The sequence below is a fragment of the Haliotis rufescens genome, unplaced genomic scaffold, assembly GCF_023055435.1.
Source record: "Haliotis rufescens isolate VD_foot unplaced genomic scaffold, xgHalRufe1.0.p SCAF_8, whole genome shotgun sequence".
In the NCBI taxonomy this organism is placed as follows: Eukaryota; Metazoa; Mollusca; class Gastropoda; order Lepetellida; family Haliotidae; genus Haliotis; species Haliotis rufescens.
Genome location: NW_025964372.1, coordinates 43,295,902 through 43,322,649, shown reverse-complemented (window position 1 = coordinate 43,322,649; position 26,748 = coordinate 43,295,902). Strand labels below are relative to the sequence as shown.

The following is a 26,748-nucleotide window of genomic DNA, read 5'->3' as shown; positions in this document are numbered from 1 at the left end:
GATTGCCTGTACCTTTTCTCCCAATACCGAATGTCATATCTCTCCCGCTTTTGTATGCGATCGTTTGGCCATCGCGTTTATCTGCGTTGCCTTGCTACATCTAAGGGTAACGTCAAACATACGACGTCAAGTTGCGAGCGCATGTTCGAATCTCCAGAAAGGACGTCATGACAGAACACTATTTTATCGTGAAATAAACCACGCTTCGTTCCTAATCGTTCTTTGCGATTTATCGCGTAGCAATCTTAAATTTGTTAACAATCGAGTCCTTGATATTATAATTTGAAGGTTATTTTGTAGGATTGAGTTTTCAAACACGTTTCTTCAGTTAGGAGATATAACCATACTGTATTGTAATATAGAGAGCCATGTTACCTATGCTAAAGTGATTTTAGGCCCGATCTTGCAGTGCACCAAGTCTTGTTGAGACGGTCGCTGGTCATTTAGGAGATTAACCTTCTGTGTTTTGAAATTTGACGTGGTCCCATTGTAGAGTAGATACCTCTTATTTTAATTTGGAACCGAACGCTTTTGCTAAATCAAGCATTCACTGTCATGGTAGAATCAGAGACCATATAATAGAATCTATTATATGGTCTCTGGTAGAATTTAGTGTAAACACACCTATCATTCTGTCCCAACAAGACCAAAGACAATTAGGCCACGCCCACAAACGGACTACTGTGTCAGGTTCATGCAGTATGCCCAGCGGTATTTACGTTTATACCCCCGCAAACAAAAAACATTTTAATCTTATATAAATAATCTTATAGTCCCAACAGAATTTTCTTTAAGGAATTATCTAATGTATGACAAGTAACAGTCATCTTCCCGAGGCAAGGGAGGTAACTGACTGCAAAAGTCCGTGGAAACTGGTCTGTTATAGCCAGTTAACTCCCTCCCTCGGAAGATGAGCAACAGTCAACGTGGGTATAATTCCAGATGCAACTGAACAGCACTCTTGGAAGTTGAACGTGTGGCGTTTAATCTCTTATTATCTGCATGGCCCCTCAATAAAGTACATGTGAGTATATATTCATTTTTCACAGCCTGGCTGCAGCATGGGTACGCCAAGTTTTGCTTATGTCATTCATGGCGCATGTGTCCCAGACTTGAGCCGAATAGGGCAAACCTCATAACGTATTGAACAAAAATAGACATCGGGGTATCTAAACCGTCTGTACCCTGACGCTGATTCATTTCCACCTAGCAAACTTAATTTGACGAAAGTAAAAAGCAAAAGTTGTTGACTGTATCCAATGTATATTATAAGACGAAAACATCTTCCCGAGGCAAGGGAGTTAACCGACTATAAAAAGTCCAGTTGGACTCTTGCCTCGGGAAGGTAGACGAAAAGGGACTTCTTTATTTCCACGGAGAGGTACAAATACACGAAGCTCTGCGAATGTAGGGTGAAAGATAAACAGCCTCGTTTGATAAGCGTATGCGACTGAAGTTGAAAGTCAAGTCCTAGTCTGTCATACAGACCCTGAACAAATATATCCAATACAGCCCATGCAAGTCTATAATGTTTGGCAAGTCTAGATTACTGCAGTATCTGAAAATGAAGAAAGTCCCTGGACTCCTTTTTATTATATTTTATAACTATTTTATGAACTATGTTCATTTCAGAGATTAGATGTTAGTCTGGTCAAGTCCGAGAACGTTCTTCTTCCTGTTAATAACTGCTTGACCACTGTTTGAACACAGTGATCTTAGTGCTAAGGTTATCGTAACTCCCATACTTTAACATAGACTTACGATAATCGTAGCACTAAGATCGCTTTCTGGAACTGATGTGGTAACTAGCATTACTTCTTGGGAGGGTTAATTGGGATTCGTCGTTGGACCCCGTGAAGATCCGGGTTAGAATTAACCTCCAACAGTTCATGCTTGTCGTAAGAGGCGACTAACCGAGAGGGATGGTCAGGCACACTGACTTGGTTGATGCATGTCATCGTATCCCAATTACGTAGATCGATGTTCATGGTGTCAATTACTAGATTGTCTGGTCCAGACCGCGGTCACATATTGCTGATTGCGGCGTTAAACAACAATCAAATCAACAAACACATCGCAGTTGGAACATCGGGTCTTGTGTCAGTAGTAATTCCAGGCATCATCTCCTGGGGCAATTCCATGTCAGAATATGTCAGAATGATTGTTGCATTTTCGTCCACAAAGGACAATGGGTAAAATTGAGAAACATCTGCTGACCAGGAGCCTTCTTAAGACGGGCCAATGTCGAGTTATTTGGCGCTCCAATGTGGCGATTCCGGGTTAGAACGGGTTCCCAGTATCTGATGCTTCGAAGAGCCAGATGAAATGGGTGTCGCACGGTCTTTACTGATTAGGGCGGCGGGGTAGCCTAGTGGTTAAAGCGTTCGCTCGTCACGCCGAAGACCAGGGTTCGATTCCCAACATGGGAAAAAAGTGTGAAGCCCATTTCTGGTGTGATATTGCTGGAATATTGATAAAAGCGGCATAAAACAATGCTCACTTACTCATTGTCGTCGTAAGGTGGATCATTGCTCAATGGTTTGCCTGGTCCAGATTTCAAGATTTGGCTGGAATATTGATGATTGTCACATTAAACAACACTCACTGGTTTGCCTGGTCCAGACTCGAGTATCTACAAGAACTTGGTGTAGCTGCAATGTTCAGTCGCTATTTCAAGTTGAAAATAACGAATTATCTGCCCCTTTCAAATGAATGCTTATGACATACATTTTTCAGTTGTGTCAGTTGGGAAAACATCTCCTTTTGCTTTGGCCGCGAATAGCTGGAAAATTGCTGAAGCGGCGTAAAACAATATTATTCATTCATTTTTTACATTTGATTTGCTTGAACTATCGAGATTATAGGTGTTGATCGAACTTTTACATACATTGTCATGTTGTTCAGTGTTTTTGTCTTATGGTTTACGTGAAATGTGTAAATACGGAGTCTATTTATGAAATAAATCAAGTATATTGTTAACGATGTTATTAATTCCAACATTTCTACAAGACTTGTCTGGTGTCCCCCGCCGTGATATTGCTGGAATATTGCTAAAGGCGGCGTAAAACCATACTCACTCACTCACTTCAAGATTTGAGAGTGAGACATTTTTTCGTCAGAAAATTGCTGAAGATATTTTACGTGCGCTTCAGTGAACGCAGGGCCCTGTTCCACCAAGCGATCTTAGTGCTAAGGTTATCGTAACTCCCATACTTTAACATAGACTTACGATAATTCAGTTACGACAGCTTACTCCAACGTATCTATAGGCAGCGCTTGTCCAAGTATATGTTGTAAGTTATAGCAGGATCACTCGGGGTACATGGAGATTTATGCGCCCCGCGTTAGATTTTCTCCCACGAGCCGGAGACTCAAACGAATAAAATCCCATGTACCCCGAGTGATCCTGCTGCAACGAATTTATCTTACCGACGTGTTTTAATGTGACATTGTAAAAGAATTTACACACATTCAAAACTGATAGAAAACAGCTGTCCGATTGAGCAGAGGTTAATGAGTGCTCTGTCACGTGACGTTCATTTTCTCGGAAAAAGCGTGCAGCTTTTTGTTTCGAAGCGGGGTATAAGGGATTTATTCTACCTCTCAGAAATCCACGTGCAGCTTAACTTGCTCTTGTTGGGGTGTAATGGATTTATTCCTCCGCTGAGAATTTGATTATCCCGTCCAAGGCGGGTTACACAGTATTTTATCAAGATCACGTGGACCAATCAGATCTCATCATTCTGTTATGGAGTTGTGATAAATATATTTCTACAGCGAAACATGTGTGGTAGTATCATCATACGTTTCATTTTTTGTTTGACATTGATTGTATTAAGTGAACATAGCCTTATACTTTTGAGATGACGTTTCGTGTTGAGTCAGGCGTTGTTTTGTTTCAAGTTTTTTCCCCCAATATTGTCTATTTCAAATGTCTCTCTTTGTTACGTAGTTTGAACCGGATACTGTAGTAAATGGATAGATGCTTATATCAAAAACATGTCACAGAAGGAAATAGATATACATATATTTTAATTGTACGAACATATAATAGATATATGACACAACCAAAATAACCGCGTCACTACCCGTGAAGATCCGGGTTAGTATATGTGTTCAGCAACCCATGTTTGTCGTAAGAGGCGACTAACGGGATCAGGTGGTCAGGCTCGCTGACTTGGTTAATGCATGTCATCGTATCCCAATTGCGTGGATCGATGCTCATAATATCAATCACTGGACTGTCTGGGCCAGACTCGATTATCTACAGAATGAAGTGATATAGCTGGAATATTGCTGAGTGCGGCATAAAACAACAACCAAACAAATATCTGTGTATCTTCTAAGTACTAGATACGTATAGCAAGTTCAGGACAATATGAATAGTGCACAATGGTCTGATTTCATGTAAGACAGTGATTCATTACCAGTAACTGTCTACAAAGGAATATCTGTTTATGGAAACTAAAACTGCACAGTACTGTGTGCCTTGTATCGCAACCACTACCAGAACCTAGCTTCGCTTACCATATCGCCCCTAGCCCTTCATCACCAAAAAAGCAGAACAGATTTCAGAAACCAAGATGGCCGCCAGCCTCAAAACTGCTACCTTCTTTCACTTTCGCTTTTGAATCGAGATTCAAATTTCATTGATGACAGTGTTCATATTTATCATCCCAAATCGGTTCCACAGGAGATATTATTGTAGTTATCGCTTTTATATATCATTGACTTTTCTTTTCGCGTATTTCGATTTAAAAATCATATTGGATGATCAATAAAATCTCTCTCGGAGTTTTACCACTTTTATCAACTCGTGTTGATATAGTTGATGTCAAAAGACACTCGGGTGAGATTCTCTATACATTTGGAGGTAAGTAAGATATCTAGGTTATTAAAACATGTAGAACGCACCTAAGGGCACTTAGAACGCACCTACGAGGCAGATTGGCAGACTTTTTGACGTGACCATCCGTATCCCTAAGAGTGACATATTGGGCAGCTGCTGTAGCTGCTCTTTGGCGCAATAAGTATATTTCATATTGTTATCTCAATAATCTGAATATGAGGAAATTTATCCAGCTGATGCAAATTATTATTGAAAACATCATTATTTATTTAACCAAATGTGTATATTACATATTGTAAATAAACTGTTTTAATTCTTCAGAGACGATATCTCCGTTTGATAACATCGAAACTTAGACCGGAAATAGACTCTGAAAGCTACAAATACCCTGAGATTAAGCAGGGTTCTATATCATGTATGTACTACAACCAATGAGACAGTGTTAATAAAAGCGACTAAACCCTTTCCATATTCATAAGAAATCTCTGCTAATAGCAGAGTCGATTGTACGATTCCGATTATATCATGAGCATGACTTGTGTTTAGATCATTCCTAAGCGAACAGGCCCAGAAGAAACACCGTTACGCCCATCACAATAATGGCATTTAAGTCCAAGAACTTGCTGACCCAGGGAGCCTCGTCCTGGCCTCTGTAGCGCCTCTCTTCCGCTTCCTCCATCGCCTTGGTTACTGGTTTAGGTTTGAAGCTGGAGTAGCAGCACAGGATGTTGTATACTTTCTCCTTGAAACTAAATTTTCCATCTGGAATATAATTAAAGATCCCCATTAGAACACGGATAGAACACGAATAGTAGTGTGTATGTGTGTAGTGTGTATGTGTGTGGGTGTGTACGCGTGGGTGCGTGGGTGTTAGTCCGGATTAATGCCGGCTTTACAGTGCTAGCTCACTGAGCAACAAGTACCATCTTTTAACGTCTTTTGGTGTGACGCGGCCGGGGGGCGAACCCCCGACCTTGGTTAATCCAACATATAGATAACTCGTCCTTTATTATCCCTTCGGAACTGCCCTTTTACGTCGTTTTCGTGATAGAGTGATCGGATATGCTATAACCCAATGCTCCGCCTGCTCCTACAGACAATTTAAAAGCCACCGAGCACATTGTCTTAGTACTCAGATATGGTATTGGCACGACATCCCCATACGTGGTCACTAAGGCCTTTTCATCAAATGAGTTGCAAAATAAAATTCACTCAAGAAACATAAATGTAAACGACCTTCAAAAAATTCTCTCACCCTTTCCCAAACATACCTGTTTCCACTTCCTCATCCTTTTGATGGTGTACGTCAGCGTTCCTAGCAGCCTCGTTGTCGTAGTCCTCTTCATCGTCCGTGTCCTCTCGTGGCTCGGAGTAACGAGTGCTCCACGTGACCCGCCGTAGCTGTAGAAAGACGTTGACGATTAAATGATGGTAAGTTATGACCTTGAGTGTTTTCATGCCAACCAGTTACAAGACGTTAAATCTGAGTACCATGACTGTAATGTTTAATTAATATACGATTAATACTGGCTTGCCTATCATAAAAACCCACGAGTGAATTCATGCAGAGACCATAAAATAAAGGGATCTAGTATATGCGCGAAACCATCAGCGCTACGGCTTGTACTGCGCTGGCTAACCGGAAGCTGTCGGAAACGCGTTCACTGAAGTAACTGTTGTCGCCTTATTTTTCATGCAAAGAATATATTTCAAAATATATATTTACGCTGATGTATTTTTTAACATTGTCAACATTACAACTGAGATATATTAGTGCGCTAAAGCATATCGTTGTCATTGTATTCGCTGAGTGTGGCAACACTTCGTCTTTGTCCGAGTGAACAAAATGGCGCACATCTAAAATCGGCAAAAGTGCAGATTGTGATTTTCAGTAACGGACACTAATGCTCAATGAAAGTTCTCGGTTACTAAGGTGCACAAAAAGGAGACATGTTAAATATTAGTGCCATTAACAAAACTGGGGAGACATTTAATTTATTTTTTTGTTTTATACCGTATATGTAATACTGTAAGTATTCTTCCTAAATATATATTATGAGGGATATGATCTAAAGTACAACTGAATTTGTGTATTAGGCAACAGTAAAATCATATAAAAATAAAAATTCATTACATGAAATATTTATATCACGAAATTACCATTTGCTTTGTGGATGCCAAGAGGTGAGGTGAAATGGGGTTTAACGTCGCGTCCAAGATTATTGCACTTTTATAGCGACGTGCATGTACATGTACGTTTGTGTGTTTGTGTGGCTGATTGTACTAGTCCGGACTGATGCCGATTTATAGTGCTAGCTAACTGAGATACCATGCCGCAGTTTAACATGAATACCCCACTCAGACACAGTATACTGACTCAGATCCGACCAGTCCTTGTTTTAGCCCCTTAATGCCGAGCGCTAGACAGGGTAACAACAAGTACCATCTTTTTAACGTCTTTTGGTATGACGCGGCCGGGGATCGAACCCCGGACCTTCCGCTCTCCGGGTGGACGCTCTACCACTAGACCACGGAGGCGGTCTGGATGCCAAGAAAAAAAGAAGGTAAATACATTGCGGTTACTCCAAGAGGAGTCAGAGACAAGAAGGTGTCATTCAATAACATAATTATTTAGATGATGGATTGTCCTTTTCTATAATGTATACATGTACATATCAGAGTTTGTGATATTTTGTTTTGTTTTAATAGTAGAAGTTGCATGTCTCCAGCCAAGTTATTTTATGGTCTCCGATTCATGCAGTAGCACAAAGAACATGTCAAACGTTGAAGACGCCGAAATCCCGTGTTCGATTGCCCACATGGGTACAGTGTGTGAAGCCCATTTCCAGCGCTCAGCCCCATGATACTGCTGGAATATTGCTAAAGCGGCATACAATCCAATTCACTCAATCACCTGATTGGTTAAACCGTGAAAGAACAGTGTAATTTGATTGGATGTCTATTTTTAGCATGATGTCATTCCAACCAGCTTCAAAACGAAGGCTCGCGGCGGAGTAATGCATGTGATTAATATAATTCAAAGGTCCCTCTGCTTGGCCTACCTTAGCTTCTGGTCTCTTCTCGGTCATGAGGCTGATAACGATGCAGACGACGAACACTATGATGGTCAGGATAACTGCGAAGTACAGGAAGTCCACTTTGTAAAGGACTTCCGGTCTGGTCTCGTCTTCGCCGCACGCAGGTTTGGGGTAGGCGAGATCCAGGATCATCCGGCTCAATCCGACAGCGAGTCCCGCCATCAGACTCCAGAACGCCCCCTTGTGACAGAAGCATTGTAACCATCAGATTCTGAATAATTGGAGATAGTACAATGTATTTAGACCCTAGTTACAAATAGTAGTTACGTCATGACTGTCCGCATCTTCCCGAGGCAAGTGAGTTAACTGACTGTTAAAGTCCAGTTTCCACCCTTGCCGAACTAGGCTGGTATTATGGGGTTACATTTTGGCTGGACTAACGAGTCTATGCATAGTCCAATCAAAATCGCGCACCGAAATCGAAATCCGGTTCGTAAAGTGTCATGCAGATTTCGGTCGACTGCAGGATTTGCAAAGCATGTGCTACGCTAACTCGTTGTCAACAGATATTTTCTAAATCTTTTCATGTTTTTAATCAAGGTGCTCACGTGATTTGATGCACTTCGCGATGTAAGACTCGTTTTATCACAATATAGATCTTGATTATCGATCAGATTGTCTTGACTGGGCGCCACCGTTTTGTTTGAAGCAAATGCAATAGAAGCAATAGGAGAGGCATAGAAAGGACATAACTCGTAATAGCCACTGGTGGCGCTTCGATCGAGCCCAGGAATTCCAGCCTAGTTCGGCAAGGGTGGAAACTGGACTTTAAAAGTCAGTTAACTCTCTTGCCTCGGGAAGATGGACTGTCCGTTACGTGTCAAGATCAGGGCCCCCTTCCGCAAAACAGTCTCAGCTCCACGACTATCGCAGGTTTGTTTGTTGTTTAACGCCAACCTCGGCAATATTCCAATTGAATAATGGCGGCCTGCAAATAATCGACCCTGAACCATACATACAAGTGATTGATATTATGAGTAAGGTCCGAAACCATTCAACAAAGTCAACTAGATTGACCACTTGATCCATAGAGTGACCTCTTACAGGCATATGTTGTTGGGGGCCTATTCTTTCCCGAACACCAAGAGACACAGTGGTAGTGCTTGAATACTGATAAAATCGTGGTAAATCGAAATCCATTCAAAATGCTTGAATGCTGCCAAAGTCATCGTTAGCCAAACTCACTCTTTAAGTCAGCTATGTTTGGGTTGTTTGTTGTTTAACGCCGCACTCGGCATTATTTCAGCTGTATGACGGCGGTCTGTAAATAATCGAGTCTGGAACAGACAATCCAGTGATTGCCATCACGAGCATCGATCTCCGCAACTGGAATACGATCAACCAAGTCTGCGAGCCTGACCACCCGATCCCGTTAGTCGCCTCTTACGACGAGCATAGTCGCCTCTTATGTCAAGCATGGGTTGCTGAAGACCTATTCTAAACCGGATCTTCACGGGTAAAGTCAGGTAGGAAGGTCACCTTTTCTGTAGTCCTCTTCCAGGCTATCCCCATTATGAAGACCACGACCCATGGCGGGGACAGATACGCCTGCATGGCCTGCACGTATGTCCAGAGTTGCCCCCCTTGGGCGGCGTTCAGGATAGGGATCCATGCAATGCTGACAGCTACCAATACCAGGATGAACAGTCTGGGAAGAAGAGGCGATGAGGGTCATTCATTGAATTTAACGCTAATATTATAACAATATTGCTGAAGGCATTTGAGGAAAGCGTCATGGCCTTATGAACAAGTAATGTGAGTGTATATAGTCGATATATAGTCCATTCACTGTGCAGAGTTGCGTCCCTTGGACACGCCAGAAATCTATGATTGTTGGTTCAAATCCCGGTTCGCCCGGATTATGTTTCTAGGTTTGTCAGCACCATATCCAGGCTTGGATTTCACCAAAGTGGTACACCTGCATCACTTTGGGCTTTTCCCCTACATCAAGCTGACACGCTGTGCTATAACTGGAATACTGTTCAAAGCGGCGTTAAACCCAACTCACTCATTCACTTACTATTCCAGGAATATCTGACCGGGTTATGCTCCGATATTGAGGTTTATGATTGTTTGATGGAGCAATGACCAACCCTTCCTAGCATTGTACATGGCATAAGTAGTCATGTCTCAATTTGCTGCGTCCCCTGGTTACATAATTCTATGATCGTGGGTTCGAATCCCAGGTTCGCACTGATTAAGAATCTAGGTTTGTCAGCACCATACTCATGCTCGTGGGTTTCACCAAAGTGGTTAATATCTAAGACCTGCATCAATTCAAGCGTTTATCCACACTAATTTGTTCAGCCCAGGTGTAACATAACCCACTCACGCTTTGTCCTGCGGCTGTCTTAACTCCAGTATAGATATTGTGTAAAGAACATTTCTGGTGTCCCCGCCGTGATATTGCTGGAATATTGCTGAAAACGTCATAAAATCCAGCTCACTCACTCACCCCCAATACTTTAACAACACTGACTCACGAAACTTGTAGTGCTAAGATAACTTCGCGGAACGTCTCTGGACTACACTGCGAATGGAAGCCCGTCTTACCCTCATTTAAGAAATAACGCAGGCATATTTCTAAAGAATTTACAATCTCACTTTTGGATATTTCCTTACAAATATTAGCAGCCTCTTTTTGTCATAGGGGAATCGAACTTTGATCTAATATATCACGGTTGAACACACGATCTGCTGAAAGAAAGCGAAACAAGATCGTAGGCATTACCTCCCCACAATCATCAGCTCCCTCTCTGATGACTTGGGTCGACATCTTGTATACAGATCTAGTGTGAAGAGGCTACTCGCGCTGTTGAAGACCGACGTCAGTGTGCTCATCAGCGCCGACATCATACACGCCAGCATCAGACCACGAACGCCTGTACACAACATGGTCGCCTTAAAGGGGGGCTAAGCTAGGGCTAGTTGACGAGAGTGTGGTTGGGGATGGTAAATATATATATATATATATCCTAAATTAGGAATAAATACATAGTGTTTACTCCTAATACAGGATATTTACCATCTCCAAACACATAAGCACGATAACCTTTTTATTATATAATGTCATTCCCCAATTCTGTGCTCTAACAGCTCTTCCCATCTCTCACAGACATTACCTAAACATTGCAATCCTTCCTGAAAAGTGCGCATTAATATATATTAAGGGCAAGTGATGTGTCAGTCGGACAGTGACAGAAGCCAATATAGTTCTAACTGAAACCTGTTTCTTATACAGTTTTAATTTAAGGAAAAGGTTCCAAGCCGCAGAGGTCTACAAGCACAGATATTGAAACTGATCCCGCTTTGCTAGTAACCTTGTTTTGCAATTTATGTCTCCAAAGTTGCCACAACTTGTAAAATGTCTCAGGTACTTTAGCACAGTTAGACACTGATTTTCAGTATATTTGACTATTCTTTTGATTATGATAGCAATCATCCCAGTAGTTTCTCCATATTCCCGATGGTTAGGCCTAATTCTGACTCGATCGCCGAATGACAAGGGTGACGCCATATTTGTTTATAAACACTGAAAGAAGTCCCTACTTGACCGTTGATATTTGCATCTCTACACGCATATGACCCCAACGGACATCTTTTTTATCCGTTGGCTTTATCCTGCCGAGAAACCTTCCCATTATGTGATAAATATTCATTTCGTATCCTCCTATCAATATCATTCAGGATAAATCAAATGCTTCATCTATAGCATGTCTTTCAAGCAGACACATTTTCTTTTCAACCAGCTTGTTCTTCCTACCACAATGAGATTATACATGGTCAAAAAACCAACACACATACCCAATGTGTATATTGGACATTAATAAACTACTTGTACATAAAAAAACGTGGTCTTTCTCCACCATTTCACGAAGCAGTGGCTGTAGTCATAGCCTTATTTATGTCGAATATTTTTGTGTAGCATGCATTTTTATTATGTATAAGAAAAAAAACGCCTCTTCAGTTTTGGATGAAAAAGTAAAACCGCTAGCGAGGGAAAAGCCCCGGAGTTTTACCCGAGCTTAAGGTTTTATATTTTCAACCAAAACAGAGGACGCGTGTTTTATTCAACTTAAGAACCGTATAAATCCAAGAAATACCAGAAAAAATAAGAAAACATCGACATACCTTATAGTGAAAACAGTGTATCGCGGTATAAAAGAAATTCGCTCAAAGCGTGCGAGAGAAAAAACAGGTGCAGCATGGACCAATTGTAGTCATGAGTGAGTGAGTGAGTTGGGTTTAGCGCCGCTTTTAACAGTATTCCAGTTATATCGCGGCGTGTCAGCTTAATGTGGGAGGAAAGCCCGAAGTGATGCAGGTCTCAGACGTTTACCACTTCGGTGAAACCCACGAGCACGGGTATGGTGCTGACAAACCTAGAAACATAATCGGGGCGAACCGGGATTCGAACCCACAATCATAGGTTTCTGGCGTGCCCAAGGGACGCAACTCTGCACAGAGAATCGCGACGCCTTAGACGACTGGGCCACCCGTGCCCCCTGGAGTCATGACTTGATATATTTAACAACTTCTCATCAAATACCTCAGTGGGAAAAGAGTGGGTTACAAAGCAGGTTCGATTCACGTCATGGAATTTTCATTTAAAACAAAATTGTGACTTTCAACTAATTACCAAACAGAAGTGTGTTCACATCAAGCGGCAAGTTTATAAAACGTTAATTGTAAAACCTAGGGGTGATAGGTTTATAAGAAATGTTTGCATTTCTTGATTCTCGTTGTTTTCTTACCTATAGGCAAAATGTTGACGACCAGTTTTGCATATGCGATGTTGGAGCAGCCATTGCGATTTTCACAGACGCTCTCGCAGATGTCAGGGTCAACACAGCCAACTTCATCTGAAGGCGACATCACAACATTGGTCAACTAAAAAACACGAACACTAATTAATATTGGACAAAGTACTTTTTAATTGGATGGTCCAGGTCCATTATAATCCCTTTGCCCGATATGACACAGCGAGTCGAGACAGGTAGGTATGTTCCGATTGTACCTACCCGGAAACAGAACCCTTCCCATCATTCCCGGCAAGATGACGATGAAGAAACTGAGGAGTTTGAGCCAGCCGGCCAGAAGTACCCCTCCCTTGGCGTGAGAGTGGGTCTTGGCGGATAGAACTCGCTGAACCATCACCTGAAGCAGGATTTGTTTTGTTTGTTTATGTTTAACGCCGCACTCAGCACTATTCCAGCTATATGACGGCGGTCTGTAAATAATCGCGTCTGGACCAGACAATCCAGTGATTGAAAGCCCATTTCCGGTGTCCCCCGTCGTGATATTGCTGGAATACACACGTATGGGAGCCCTGTCGGTTTGAAACTACGTAAAGTTTTTTGTTGCTGTTTGTTATTGAATATTGACTGTTATCGTACCTTGCACGAAGCTACTTATTTCTGATTGGTTACTGAATGTGCAGTTTTATCCCATGTACTGCTTACAGATAAGGTATAAACTACATATGCCCCGCTGGGAAATGCTGAACTAGGGTCACACACACTACATCTAGAGGGACCGGTTTAATAATGTCCCCACCACACACACAAACACACTAAGTGCATGCTTAAAGCGCTTTAGTTGAACAATAACAATCACTTTAAATAAATGGAATCGTAAAATGGAAATAGGCATGACACACAGTTTGTAGCTCTCATCCTGCATCAAGCTGACACGCTGAGATATAACGGAAATAGCGTTCAAAGCGGCGTCAATCTACTCACTCACCACCTAAAAAGGTTACTGACCTGGTCCGTGCACCACGCCAGGATGGCCATGGGGGTGAGGCCCAAGATGGCGCCGGGCCACGGGATGTCTCCGTCGATGGGGTCGCGGAAGATGTGGAGGGAGTCGGCGCGAGGGAAGCCGCTGGTAGTGTTACCGCATGTGGTGACGTTGGGGACGGAGTGCATGTACTTCTCGAACAACTCGTCCATGCCGCCCACGTTGAGGAAGCCTGGAATACGTGTAGCACCATCACCAACACATACAGGTATTGCAGCACCATAATTTTAGAGAGTATTCCATGTGTCGAGTGAAATACCATGTCATGATATACTTCAGGGTGAGAGACTGAGTTTTCTGAAGTTGAGAAAAGTGATATTTTCATTGCAGTGAACATAACACTTCATATTTGCACTGCAGTATTCACTATTGTCTTACAAGAGTTACCTCCCCGCAAATTATCTCCCCTTTCAGCCGACATGAAATATCAGGGTTTGAATTGTACACAGGAACCTTTCGTCACAATACAGCTTCGTTTCGGGAGTGACGTCACCAGCCCACATCACCCTATTGTAACTTGGCACAGAAGAGTAATTTGCTTGGAGGGAGTTTTTCAGCGTCGTGCATTTCTAATCGGGTTCAAAACGCTGTGGTAGCGAATGGATCCAGGGTATTTATCATCAGGGAATTGATATAATATAATACTGGATAATGGAGGATGTACTTTATAATGGTAAAATACAACTCCGGTCTAATGACATCATTTCCGGTTAGTTAATGCGACTTAAAACAGAAAGGCCCATTTCTCTAAGCTGGCCCCGTCTCTTGATATACCGGGTCGAGAGCTGAGCACTTCCGGTCTTATGACATCATTTCCGGTTAGTTAATGCGACTTAAAACAGAAAGGCCCATTTCTCTAAGCTGGCCCCGTCTCTTGATATACCGGGTCGAGAGCTGAGCACTTCCGGTCTTATGACATCATTTCCGGTTTGTTAATGCGACTTATAACAGAAAGGCCCATTTCTCATACTCACTCAATCATTTAAATAAATTAACATTTGTCCGGTTAACAACTATGGTCACTGGTTACTCACTCAAGCTTGTCTTTTAATGAACAGTTTTGTTTGTTTGTTTGTTTGTTGCTTAACACCGCACTCAGCAATATTCCAGCTATATGACGGCGGTCTGTAAATAATCGAGTCTGGACCAGACAATCCAGTGATTAATATCATGAGCATGGATCCACGCAATTGGGATCGATGACATGCATCAACCAAGTCAGCGAGCCTGACCACCCGATCCCGTTAGTCGCCTTTTACGACAAGCATAGTCACCTTTTATGGCAAGCATTGATTGCTGAAGACCTATTCTAACCCATCTTCCCGAGGCAAGTGAGTTAACTGACTATAGAAGTCCAGTTTCCACCCTTGCCAAACTAGGCTGGTATTATGGAGTTACATTTGGCTGGACTAACGAGTCTATGCATAGTCCAATCAAAATCGCGCACCGAAATCGAAATCCGGTTCGTAAAGTGTCATGCAGATTTCGGTCGACTGCAGGATTTGCAAAGGATGTGCACCGCTAACTCGTTGTCAACAAATATTTTCTAAATCTTTTCCTAAATCTTTTTAATCAAGGTGCTCACGTGATTTGATGCACTTCGCGATGTAAGACTCGTTTTATCACAATATAGATCTTGATTATCGATAAGATACGCCGCTTTTAGCAATATTCCAGCAATATCACGGCGGGGGACATCAGAAATGCCCTTCACACATTGTACCCATGTCGGGATTCGAACCCGGGTCTTCGCCGTGACGAGCGAACGCTTTAACCACTAGGCTACCCGACCGCCCCTCTGGATCAGACAATACAGTGATTTGATATCTTAAAAATATCCTTCGCTCGATCTTCGAAGACGTCCTTTAGACATAGAGTGAATGGAAAGAATGCCCCTATTTCGCGATCTTTCAGTTATTGTCGGCATGGATTATTTTAACACGGTCCCTTTTCGGAGTTGGGCCTGTTGTGATTGGACATCCCCAATTGAAGAAATTAGAATTTCGTCTCCAGGAACCCAATCTAGGTCGTAAGTGGCGAGTAACTTAGGCGGTCAGGTTCGCTAACTCATCGTGTCCCTATTGCGTAGGTAAATGCTCATGATGTCAATCATTGGATAGTCTGGTCCAGACACCATTATGTACAGATTGCCGTCATACAGCTGGAATGAGAACCAACCAACCAACATGAGCCCCGTTCAAAATCCCAGACTCACCATCGATAGAAATATCTATTCTAGTACATACATTAACATACCTAGACAGATCATATTACGATAGCGTACATCACGATTTTCTATAGTATTTTCATGCATAACGGTAACCAGTATGTATGGCCTCCATGATGGGGATGTTTACACAGTGTTAGGTTGTCTCGACTTGCTTTGTCATTGTGGTTAAACACTCACCTTGCGCGAAAGACAACCCGACCCATTGTAGTGTCCGCAGATATTGTGTTCTATATGTGTTAACATATACAGTGTATGGGCCTGCATGGAAACCTCGTGGAAATCCCAGGTAAACACCTTCTTTGGTCGGATTACCTCAATCCTGTATGTCATCTCGACCAACATTGGCGTGAATCCATATTAGATCAAAATTCACTAGTTCACGTTTACTTTAACACTGGCAGCCGTGACATATGTAAATTTTACCGGATATCAAATTGTATCAACTGTAAGGATGACAATGCAGGCTCCACGATCTGGTGCCACGCGCGGATCCACAGGTGTCCGCACCCTCTCCCCTTCTCTCACCACCCCCACGGGACATTGGTTTGGGACCAGGGTATTGATGTGTGGTATGGCGACTTCCCACAACCCGATAATATCCTTACGACGGACGTAACGGTACGCTATGACTAACGAGTGACTTAACGCACATACTCTGTGACTTACGACTGACTTACACAATACTCTGTGACTTACGACTGACTTAACACACATCCTCTGTGACTTACGGCTGACTTACACAATACTCTGTGTGACTTACGACTGACATTTTACACACGTAATCTGTGACGTACGACCGACTTCCACACATACTTTGTGACTTACGACTGACTTAACGCACATACTCTATGACCTACGACTGACTTAACGAACATACTATGTGACTTACCACTGACTTACACACGTACTCTGTGTGACTTACGACTCACATTTTACACACATAATCAGTGTTGTACACCTCACTTACATACATACTTTGTGACTTACCACTGACATAACGCGTACATACTCTGAGTTAGGACCGACTTAACGTACATACTCTGTGACTTACGACTGTCTTAACGCACATACTCTGTGACTTACGACTGTCTTAACGCACATACTCTGTGACTTACTACGGACATAACGCACATACTCTGTGACTTACGACTGTCTTAACGCACATACTCTGTGACTTACGACTGTCTTAACGCACATACTCTGTGACTTACGACTGACTTAACGCACATACTCTGTGACTTACGACTGACTTAACGCACATACTCTGTGACTTACGACTGTCTTAACGCACATACTCTGTGACTTACGACTGTCTTAACGCACATACTCTGTGACTTACGACTGTCTTAACGCACATACTCTGTGACTTACGACTGTCTTAACGCACATACTCTGTGACTTACGACTGACTTAACGCACATACTCTGTGACTTACGACTGTCTTAACGCACATACTCTGTGACTTACGACTGTCTTAACGCACATACTCTGTGACTTACGACTGTCTTAACGCACATACTCTGTGACTTACGACTGACTTAACGCACATACTCTGTGACTTACGACTGTCTTAACGCACATACTCTGTGACTTACGACTGTCTTAACGCACATACTCTGTGACTTACGACTGACTTAACGCACATACTCTGTGACTTACGACTGTCTTAACGCACATACTCTGTGACTTACGACTGTCTTAACGCACATACTCTGTGACTTACGACTGTCTTAACGCACATTCACTGTGACTTACGACTGTCTTAACGCACATACTCTGTGACTTACGACTGTCTTAACGAACATACTCTGTGACTTACTACGGACTTAACGTACATACTCTGTGACTTACGACTGTCTTAACGCACATACTCTGTGACTTACTACGGACTTAACGTACATACTCTGTGACTTACGACTGTCTTAACGCACATACTCTGTGACTTACTACGGACTTAACGTACATACTCTGTGACTTACGACTGACTTAACGTACATACTCTGTGACTTACTACGGACTTAACGTACATACTCTGTGACTTACCACGGACTTAACGCACATACTCTGTGACTTACTACGGACTTAACGTACATACTCTGTGACTTACTACGGACTTAACGCACATACTCTGTGACTTACTACGGACTTAACGTACATACTCTGTGACTTACGACTGACTTAACGCACATACTCTGTGACTTACGACTGACTTAACGCACATACTCTGTGACTTACGACTGTCTTAACGCACATACTCTGTGACTTACGACTGACTTAACGCACATACTCTGTGACTTACGACTGACTTAACGTACATACTCTGTGACTTACTACGGACTTAACGTACATACTCTGTGACTTACCACGGACTTAACGCACATACTCTGTGACTTACTACGGACTTAACGTACATACTCTGTGACTTACTACGGACTTAACGCACATACTCTGTGACTTACTACGGACTTAACGTACATACTCTGTGACTTACGACTGTCTTAACGCACATACTCTGTGACTTACGACTGACTTAACGCACATACTCTGTGACTTACGACTGTCTTAACGCACATACTCTGTGACTTACGACTGTCTTAACGCACATACTCTGTGACTTACGACTGACTTAACGCACATACTCTGTGACTTACTACGGACTTAACGCACATACTCTGTGACTTACTACGGACTTAACGCACATACTCTGTGATTAAGACGCGAATACAATGACGTCAGTGTACACTGCCGACGTACCTGCCACGACCAGCCAAAGAGACCCAAACACCATGATGACCGTCTGCAAAGCGTCTGTCCATATCACCGCCGACAAACCGCCTGAGGAGAAGAAATATTATTTTATACAGAAAATATACTACTGGGGCTGTATATAGTACCACATTCTATATAGTTTACACGTGCATTAGAAACAACCATGGATTATTTACATTCGCACATCTTGGTATCTCTAGAGTGTCTTGGTCGCCATGTGATTGAAATATTGGCGATATATTAATATACGGTGGTCTTGACTGGTTATTTTCACAGCAGGGTCTGTAGCGAAGATATGGCAAAAAACAACACACATGAAAATATACTGAGAATGAGTAACTTTGACATTTGACCTTAAATTGACATGCGCCAAAAATACTGCTAAGGAGTATTGTAAGTCTATGGTAGGTTATTATGTACATGTATATTCAGCATTCTTTGCGCAGTATCCGAGAGTTAATGACAGAGTTGGTTGGTTGGTTGTTGTTTAACGCCGCACTCAGCAATATTCCGGCTACATGACGGTGGTCTGTTAATAATCGAGTCTGGACCAGACAATCCAGTGATTGACATCAAGAGTATCGATCCACGCAATTGGGATACGATGACATGCATCAACCATGTCAGCGAACCTGACCACCCGATCCCGTTAGTCGCCTCTTACGACAAGCATAGTTATGGCAAGGATGGGATGCTGAAGATCTATTCTACCCCGGATCTTCACGGGTTGACAATGGCAGTCAAATTCAGACCAAGTTTTCAAAGCAGCCCAACTCTATAGATGCATTGGTTTATATGACTGGTACGAACTGTTCTTGAAGATTAGACGGGACAATGCAAAATTAAACAGTTTACTGCTGGAATATTGCTGAGTGCGGCGTAAGACAAAAAAACAAACCCAACCAACCACTGACCGCACAGTTCTCTTTTCTACCAACCTATGATGGTATAGACAGCGGTTATGAGGGTAACGCTGATGATTGACGAGTACATGTCCCAGCCCACGGACTGCTGAATGAAGACAGCTCCAGCATACATGGCCACCTGACAGGGAGAACGAGCACTGGTTAATTTGTATCATCACCATAAAGCAATATTCCAGGTATATAAGCCACCGACCATTTGATATTCTTGAGGGGGTATGGGGCTGGGGTTTTATCAATTTATCTAAACATTTTCCCTGGAAAATCATGAATTTTTTTTATTATGCTTCAGTTCTTTGAAAAAAAAAGTACCTGCCACAAAAATAACATTGTTGCAAGGTGTTTTCTTCAAAACATATTCAGATTCAGAGTTGTGAATGAAAAAATATCTGGTTTTGCAGATGAAGCTGAACAAATATCTAATCCCGATACAACCTCTCGGCCTGTTAATAATATATACCAGACAGACCAGTGATTGATATTATGAACAACGATCCACGTCGTCGGGTAACGATGCTGAGTTTCGCCACCCAATCCTCTTACCACAGGCGTCGTTCCATAAAGCGATGGTAGCACTACGACAGTCGTAAGTCTATGTTAAAGTATTGGAGTTACGATCACCTTAGCGCTAAGATCGCTTCGTGGAACGGACCCCAGTTTCGATTTGCTACAGTGGTAAAAACGTGCGGCGTTAAACGAACAAGCAAAGTTTCTCACTGATATTTTCTGTACGATGAGAAGGAAGATGGCGAGACAGGAGAGGTAGATACGTAGACGTCGTCCCCCGAACCTCTTCTTCAGGTACTGCGGCATCGTGTACGCCTGAAAAAGGGAGATAACTGTATGCCTTAATATTATGTTAAGTTTTAAACAGATGGAAATAGACATATACTTTGTTCAAGTTCGACCCTATGTCCTGACTTTTACTTCCAAAAATCAAGATTCAATAATTTTCTAAAACTATATAATTAAATTGTACTTTTATATTGTGACAGAGGCTCAACCTTTCATTGATTGCAAATCGACACAACAGTGGTGATATTCACCATTAAAGTTTCCTAACAAACAAAAACTTTTCCATGGTTCTCTGAAAGATGGGGCGGTAGGGTAGCCTAGTGGTTAAAGCATTCGCTCGTCACGCCGAAGACCCGGGTTCGATTCTACACATGGGTACAATGAGTGAAACCCATTTCTGGTGTCCCCCGCCGTGATATTGCTGGAATATTGCTAACAGCGGCGTAAAACCATACTCACTCTCTGAAAGCAACATTGAACATCACTGTTTAAGGTGGATATATGGCAGGAAACAGGTTCTTTGGTAAGCGCTTACCCCCGAGGCGACATACACCGGCACGAAGAGCCACCCCAGCAGACACAGCATAAACACAGCCTGGAAGTAGAAAGTAGATACAGCGATACCTCGCTAATCCGGACGCTACCACACTCTTAATATGTACTTCCTGTTATGACCGGAAGTGCAATAGCTTCGCAAACTAGCTTTTTGGCTGACGCTGTTTTGACAATCTTACAGCAATAATAAGTTTGGTGCAAGGAAACCAAATACCGAGTTTGAGAGAAATCTATTCATAGAACTGAAATGATGTCGTGATCATTAACTAATATTTCACCATAGCCCCCGTGCATGTTGTTCATCTCTTCTCCGGGGTCTTGTACAAAACAGGGATAATTGTCATGGGGCCGTTCCACAAAGCAATCGTAGCTCTAATATTAGATTGTCGTAAGTCTATGTAAAATGGGGGCACGGGTGGCCCAGTCGTCGATTCGCTGTTCAGAGTTGCGTTCGTATGATTGTGGTTTCGAATCCAGGTTCGTCCGTATTATGTTTCTTGGTTTGTCACCATACCCGTGCACGTGGGTTTCACCGAAGTGGTAAACGTTTGAGACCTGCAACACTTCGGGCTTTCCTCCCACATTAAGCTGACACGCCGTAATATAACTGGAATATTGTTAAAAGCGGCGTTAAACCCAACCAACTCACTCACTCACTCACTCACTCACTCCAGCTCATGGCGTGTAATGTGCCTACAAGGGTGTGGTCAGCATCACAGTTTTGCACGTGGTGCCGGGGTGGATTGAACAGAGCGGGGGGCATCTTCATAATTCTCGCTCCCACGCTGAAATTCCTTCACACAACGTTTAATTGTGGCACTTGACAGTGCAGCTTCCCCATAAACATAATGCAAACATCCATCAATAGTCTGTCGTGATTGAACCTCAACCTCCTCATTTATCACTGAACGTCAATTATCACTGAACGTCAATTATCACTGATTGTCAATTATCTCTGAACGTCAATTATCTCTGAACGTCAATTATCACTGAATGTCAATTATCTCTGAACATCCATTATCACTGAACGTCAATTATCACTGAATGTCAATTATCTCTGAACGTCAATATCACTGAACGTCAATTATCTCTGAACGTCAATTATCACTGAACGTCAATTATCACTGAATGACAATTATCTCTGAACATCAATTATCACTGAACGTCAATTACCTCTGAACATCCATTATCACTGAACGTCAATTATCACTGAATGTCAATTATCTCTGAACATCAATTATCACTGAACGTCAATTATCTCTGAACGTCAATTATCACTGAATGTCAATTATCACCGAACGTCAATTATCACTGCACGTCAATTATCACTGAACGTCAATCATCACTGAATGTCAATTATTACTGGACGTCAATTATCTCTGAACGTCAATTATCACTGAATGTCAATTATCTCTGAACATCAATTATCACTGAACGTCAATCATCACTGAATGTCAATTATCACCGAACGTCAATTATCACTGCACGACAATTATCTCTGAACGTCAATTATCACTGAATGTCAATTATCACTGAACGTAAATTATCACTGAGTTTCAATTATCACTGAACGTCAATTATCACTGGAGGTCAATTATCACCAGACGTCAAAGATGAGTCAACAAACTCACGTCAGTACTAATATATATACGTCACACGTATACGCATGGCCACAACCTAGATATGCCAGGCTATAAAAAACTGTATCACCTCATATATTTCAACAACTTATCTTTTACCTCAGATGGGTTTTAATACAAAAGAATGTAGTTTATACATGCTTAGCTTTTAAATGTCAGTCCATGTACTTACGTGCCACTCGTAGATGGTGACAGCAATGCCCCCTGCCGCCGCCGATCCCGCCATCCCCACAAAAAAGTGGCTGCCAAAGTTGGTGGCGTAGATGGAGGCGCCCACCTGAATAGCAGTTGAACAAACATGGGAGAATGTCTTCAGCGCAAGAAGAAGAAGCGCCATGGATTAATGAAGATGGCGGTCACAGTGAGTGAGTATGGTTTTACACCGCTTATAGCAACATTCCAGTAATATCACGGCGGGGGACACCAGAAATGGGCTTCACACATTGTACCCATGTCGGGAATCGAACCCGGGTCTTTGGCGTGACGATCGAACGCTTTAACCGCTAGGCCACCCGACCACCCCTGGCGGTCACAGAAAAAAAGTATGGAACGACAGTATTTTGGGTTTCAATTTGTCACTGCATATGCGTGTTGTTCTTAATTCTTCTGTATGTAATCGTATTGTCATGTATCTATATGATTGTTACTTGATCTGTCTGGATGTTCTTGTCTTGTTATCTCGAATGTCCGGATATCTCGAAGTTACAAGACGGTCCCGCTAAGTTCGAGATAACGGGGTTCGATATTATATCCAAATAAACATAAATTTACTTCCAACAACACGATAATTTGTAACCTTTCACTGTTTATAGATCATGCTATGTCACTAAGACATCTGGGGTGGTCAGGTAGCCTAGTGGTTAAAGCGTTCGCTCGTCACGCTGAAGACCCGGGTTCGATTCCCGACATGGGTACAATGTGTGAAGCCCATTTCTGGTGTCCCCCGCCGTGTTGTTGCTAAAATATTGCTAAAAGCGGCGTAAAACCATACTCACTCACTCACTAAGACATCTTCAACCGCTTCTGTATCCACGGGCCTGTTGCTACTCGGTTAAACTTGTCTATCTATTAACAGAAGAATGTCTTCAGCATAGGACCAACTGATTCCCGAAATAACATACTGGTATTCAGTGTGTAGCAGGGCGTGGAGTCATCCCACAGATGACATCCTTACCTTGTCAGCTTGACCTCTTTGGTCATGTGGGCAAGGCGTCCGACCTCTGATAGAAGGTCCGTGGTTCGAATCCCATCACGGGACTCGGAAATTTTATGGCCGCTATAAGTGCAACACTGACAAAAGCGTGTGTGTTGTGTACTTTTATACATGGAACGTTCAAACTTACGGGGATCCATATCATGTCCCTTCCCGCCATGAAGTAACCTTTGACACTGCCGGTGTTGGTCGTGCATGATGACTGAAAGTAGACATATATATTTATTTACGAGCGCAAATATTCACAATTTTATTTCCCTACCCTTGTTAAAAACAAACCTGTTTTTTTTACCTGTTTTCTGAATATATTTACAACACAACACCGTTATTAATGAACTAAGTGTTACGACATCTTAAGGTCATAAGAAACCAACAATCTGATGTTACGCATTGTAAGGGAACCATGCACTTCCCGTGGCCCTGACCTCACAACACAACAGACTCATGTCTGCTTAATTACCAGTAATTATGAGAAATGCATCCGGAGTAGAATAGGTCCCCACCAACCTATGTTAGTCGCATGATGCGTATGATATCACATGTTCATCTACATTTGTTCAAAGGTCACGCATTTATACCTTTCTTGAAACTGATGGCGCCAGATTATAGAAATCAGTGACGAATGGCGACCGTGGTCGAAATGAACTCTTGTATTCAGCAGGGAAAATATCAATATCAATAATCACAGTATAATTCTTACCCACAATCCAACAGCCATGACCAGTATGAAATATACAACGAGGACAGTTATATCCTCCACGTGCAGTTCAAGCGCCATCGCTACTAGTTCCTAGATTCACTTTCCACGTTTTCACCAAAAATATATTACGTGATGTATCATTCAAAGATTTCAAAATGTAATCAAAGCAGGAATGGTTCTATTCGCAAGAACACCAAACAGCTTAAACACGAGCTTGTGAATGTTGAACACAGGTGTCAGTTATTATAACAAACAGGGTTTTTTCTGGGATTGTTCAACAACAGGTCCACTTGTCTCGTCTGCTTGTCGTCTGCTTTGGCTTCCTGTGATGACACAACTACGGAGATATCTTCCTGTTTCTAGATGAATTGACTCCACGTTTTCACCAAAAATATATTATGTGATGTATCATTCAATGATTACAAAATGTAATCAAAGCAGGAACAGTTCTGTTCGCAAGAACACCAAACAGCTTAAACCGAAGGCTTAAACACAAGCTTTTGAACGATTGCACAGGTCTCAGTTATTATAAAAAAAATGTCTCGGAAAGATTTTGCTGGGATGTTTCAACAAACAAATCCACTTGTCTCGTCTGCTTGTCGTCTGCTTTGGCTTCCTGCGATAATACAACTACGGGACCATCTTCTTGTTTCTAGATGAATTGATTCCCAAACACTACGTCTTCCACGAGCAGCTCTCGCAGACCCGCTACCACTGATGTATGTGAACAGCGGACTGGAAATACTCAGCCAAGGCCTCTGTTAAGAGTATATATGCACCGTCACCTTGACATTTGCATTAATGTTAACAGTGACGAAGCAGACGACACAGATAACTAAAATGCGTGCACTCGATATTGACAGCAAACAAGCTTGTTTGAACATCTTTGGGGTAAACGTTACCATGCAGATAACCCGATCTATATCTTGAACTGTATATATAGTGAACGATATAAACAAAGTAAACAAAAATAATCGTGCATAGATTGTAAGTTGATGTCAGTATTCAACAGCAGTTACCTCCCTTGAGTTGCACACTGGGTCATATTTTTTCGTGTCGAGAATATTAATGAGAGACTGCATGACAGTCGAGGTTGTTGGGATTGTCATTGTTTGTGCATGCAGCATAAATTACATCGAGGAGAATTTCTTACCTTGACGGGAGGGTCACCCAGGTGAAACTACAGACAATGTCTCCACAGTAATTGTATATCGCGTGAATACAGCTGTACGGATAACAGAATATCGGGGCTTTTGCCTCGTTAAATATGATTCTTGTGGAACAGGAGGGTGTATGTACCATCTCTCACTACCGTCTCTCCGGTCATGTAAGCGACACTAGCGTCTTCATGTGAACATCTTATGTTTGTTTGTTGTTTAACGCCGCAATATTCCAGCTTTATATGACGGCGATCTGTACATAATCGAGTCCAGTGATTGATATCATGAGCATCAATCCACGCAATTGGGATACGATGACAATAATCAATCAAGTCAACGAGCCTGACCACCCGATCCCGTTCGTCGCCTGTAACGACAAGCATGGGTTGCTGAAGACCTATTCCACCCGGATCTTCACGGATCGTAAGCAATACAAATGCTTCCACAGTTGCCTGTTCTTACCACGTAATTCAAGTCTCGTTTCGTGTCATTGTTCCCAAATGACCTAGCTCATTGCACATCTTTGACCGCTGGTTTGTCCAAACCGAGTTCAGTCTTAGATATGATGTTAGAGGTTGCTGTAATATGGTGAGCTCATGATCATACTGACATGATGTCATTCACTGGATTGTCTGGTCCAGACTCGATTATTTGCAGACCGCCGGTGTCCCGGTATAAACTCTCCCCCGTACAAATTCTCCCCCCGGAGATTTTATACCGGTACAGATTCTCCCCCGGCGAATCTGTTCTGAAATAAAATCTCCCCCGGGCGGATATATTTCGCGCCCCCCTCAGTATAAAGTCTCCCCCCTGATTATTCGGTTTGTTGCAATGTCTTTAAGTACTATATTCTTTAAAAAGTTATCTTAAATGTAAGGAGGGTTACTTTAAAAAATAGATTATGAAATATGGTCATAATGAATTGATATTTCAGAATATTTTATTTGGTAACTGTACCTTCCATCCTGAAATAATTATAAGACATAATCATACCAAACAAAGGATGGGAGACAT

General features: G+C 42.3%; 1 protein-coding gene across 1 annotated transcript; it reads right to left on the bottom strand.

The window, feature by feature from the left end:
• Nucleotides 1–4,215: 4,215 nt before the first annotated feature.
• On the bottom strand, nt 4,216–25,327 carry LOC124151937 (sodium/glucose cotransporter 4-like). Its single transcript, XM_046524636.2, has 15 exons — nt 24,575–25,327; nt 24,005–24,076; nt 22,834–22,938; nt 21,002–21,061; nt 20,389–20,493; nt 19,687–19,792; nt 18,734–18,814; nt 13,713–13,921; nt 12,969–13,104; nt 12,702–12,809; nt 10,679–10,829; nt 9,427–9,595; nt 7,912–8,127; nt 6,121–6,250; nt 4,216–5,611 (listed from the first exon to the last, which is right to left on the bottom strand). Exons 1-15 carry the CDS (start codon nt 24,650–24,652, stop codon nt 5,403–5,405), a joined length of 1,935 nt encoding a protein of 644 aa, XP_046380592.2. The 5' UTR covers nt 24,653–25,327; the 3' UTR covers nt 4,216–5,402.
• Nucleotides 25,328–26,748: the final 1,421 nt, after the last annotated feature.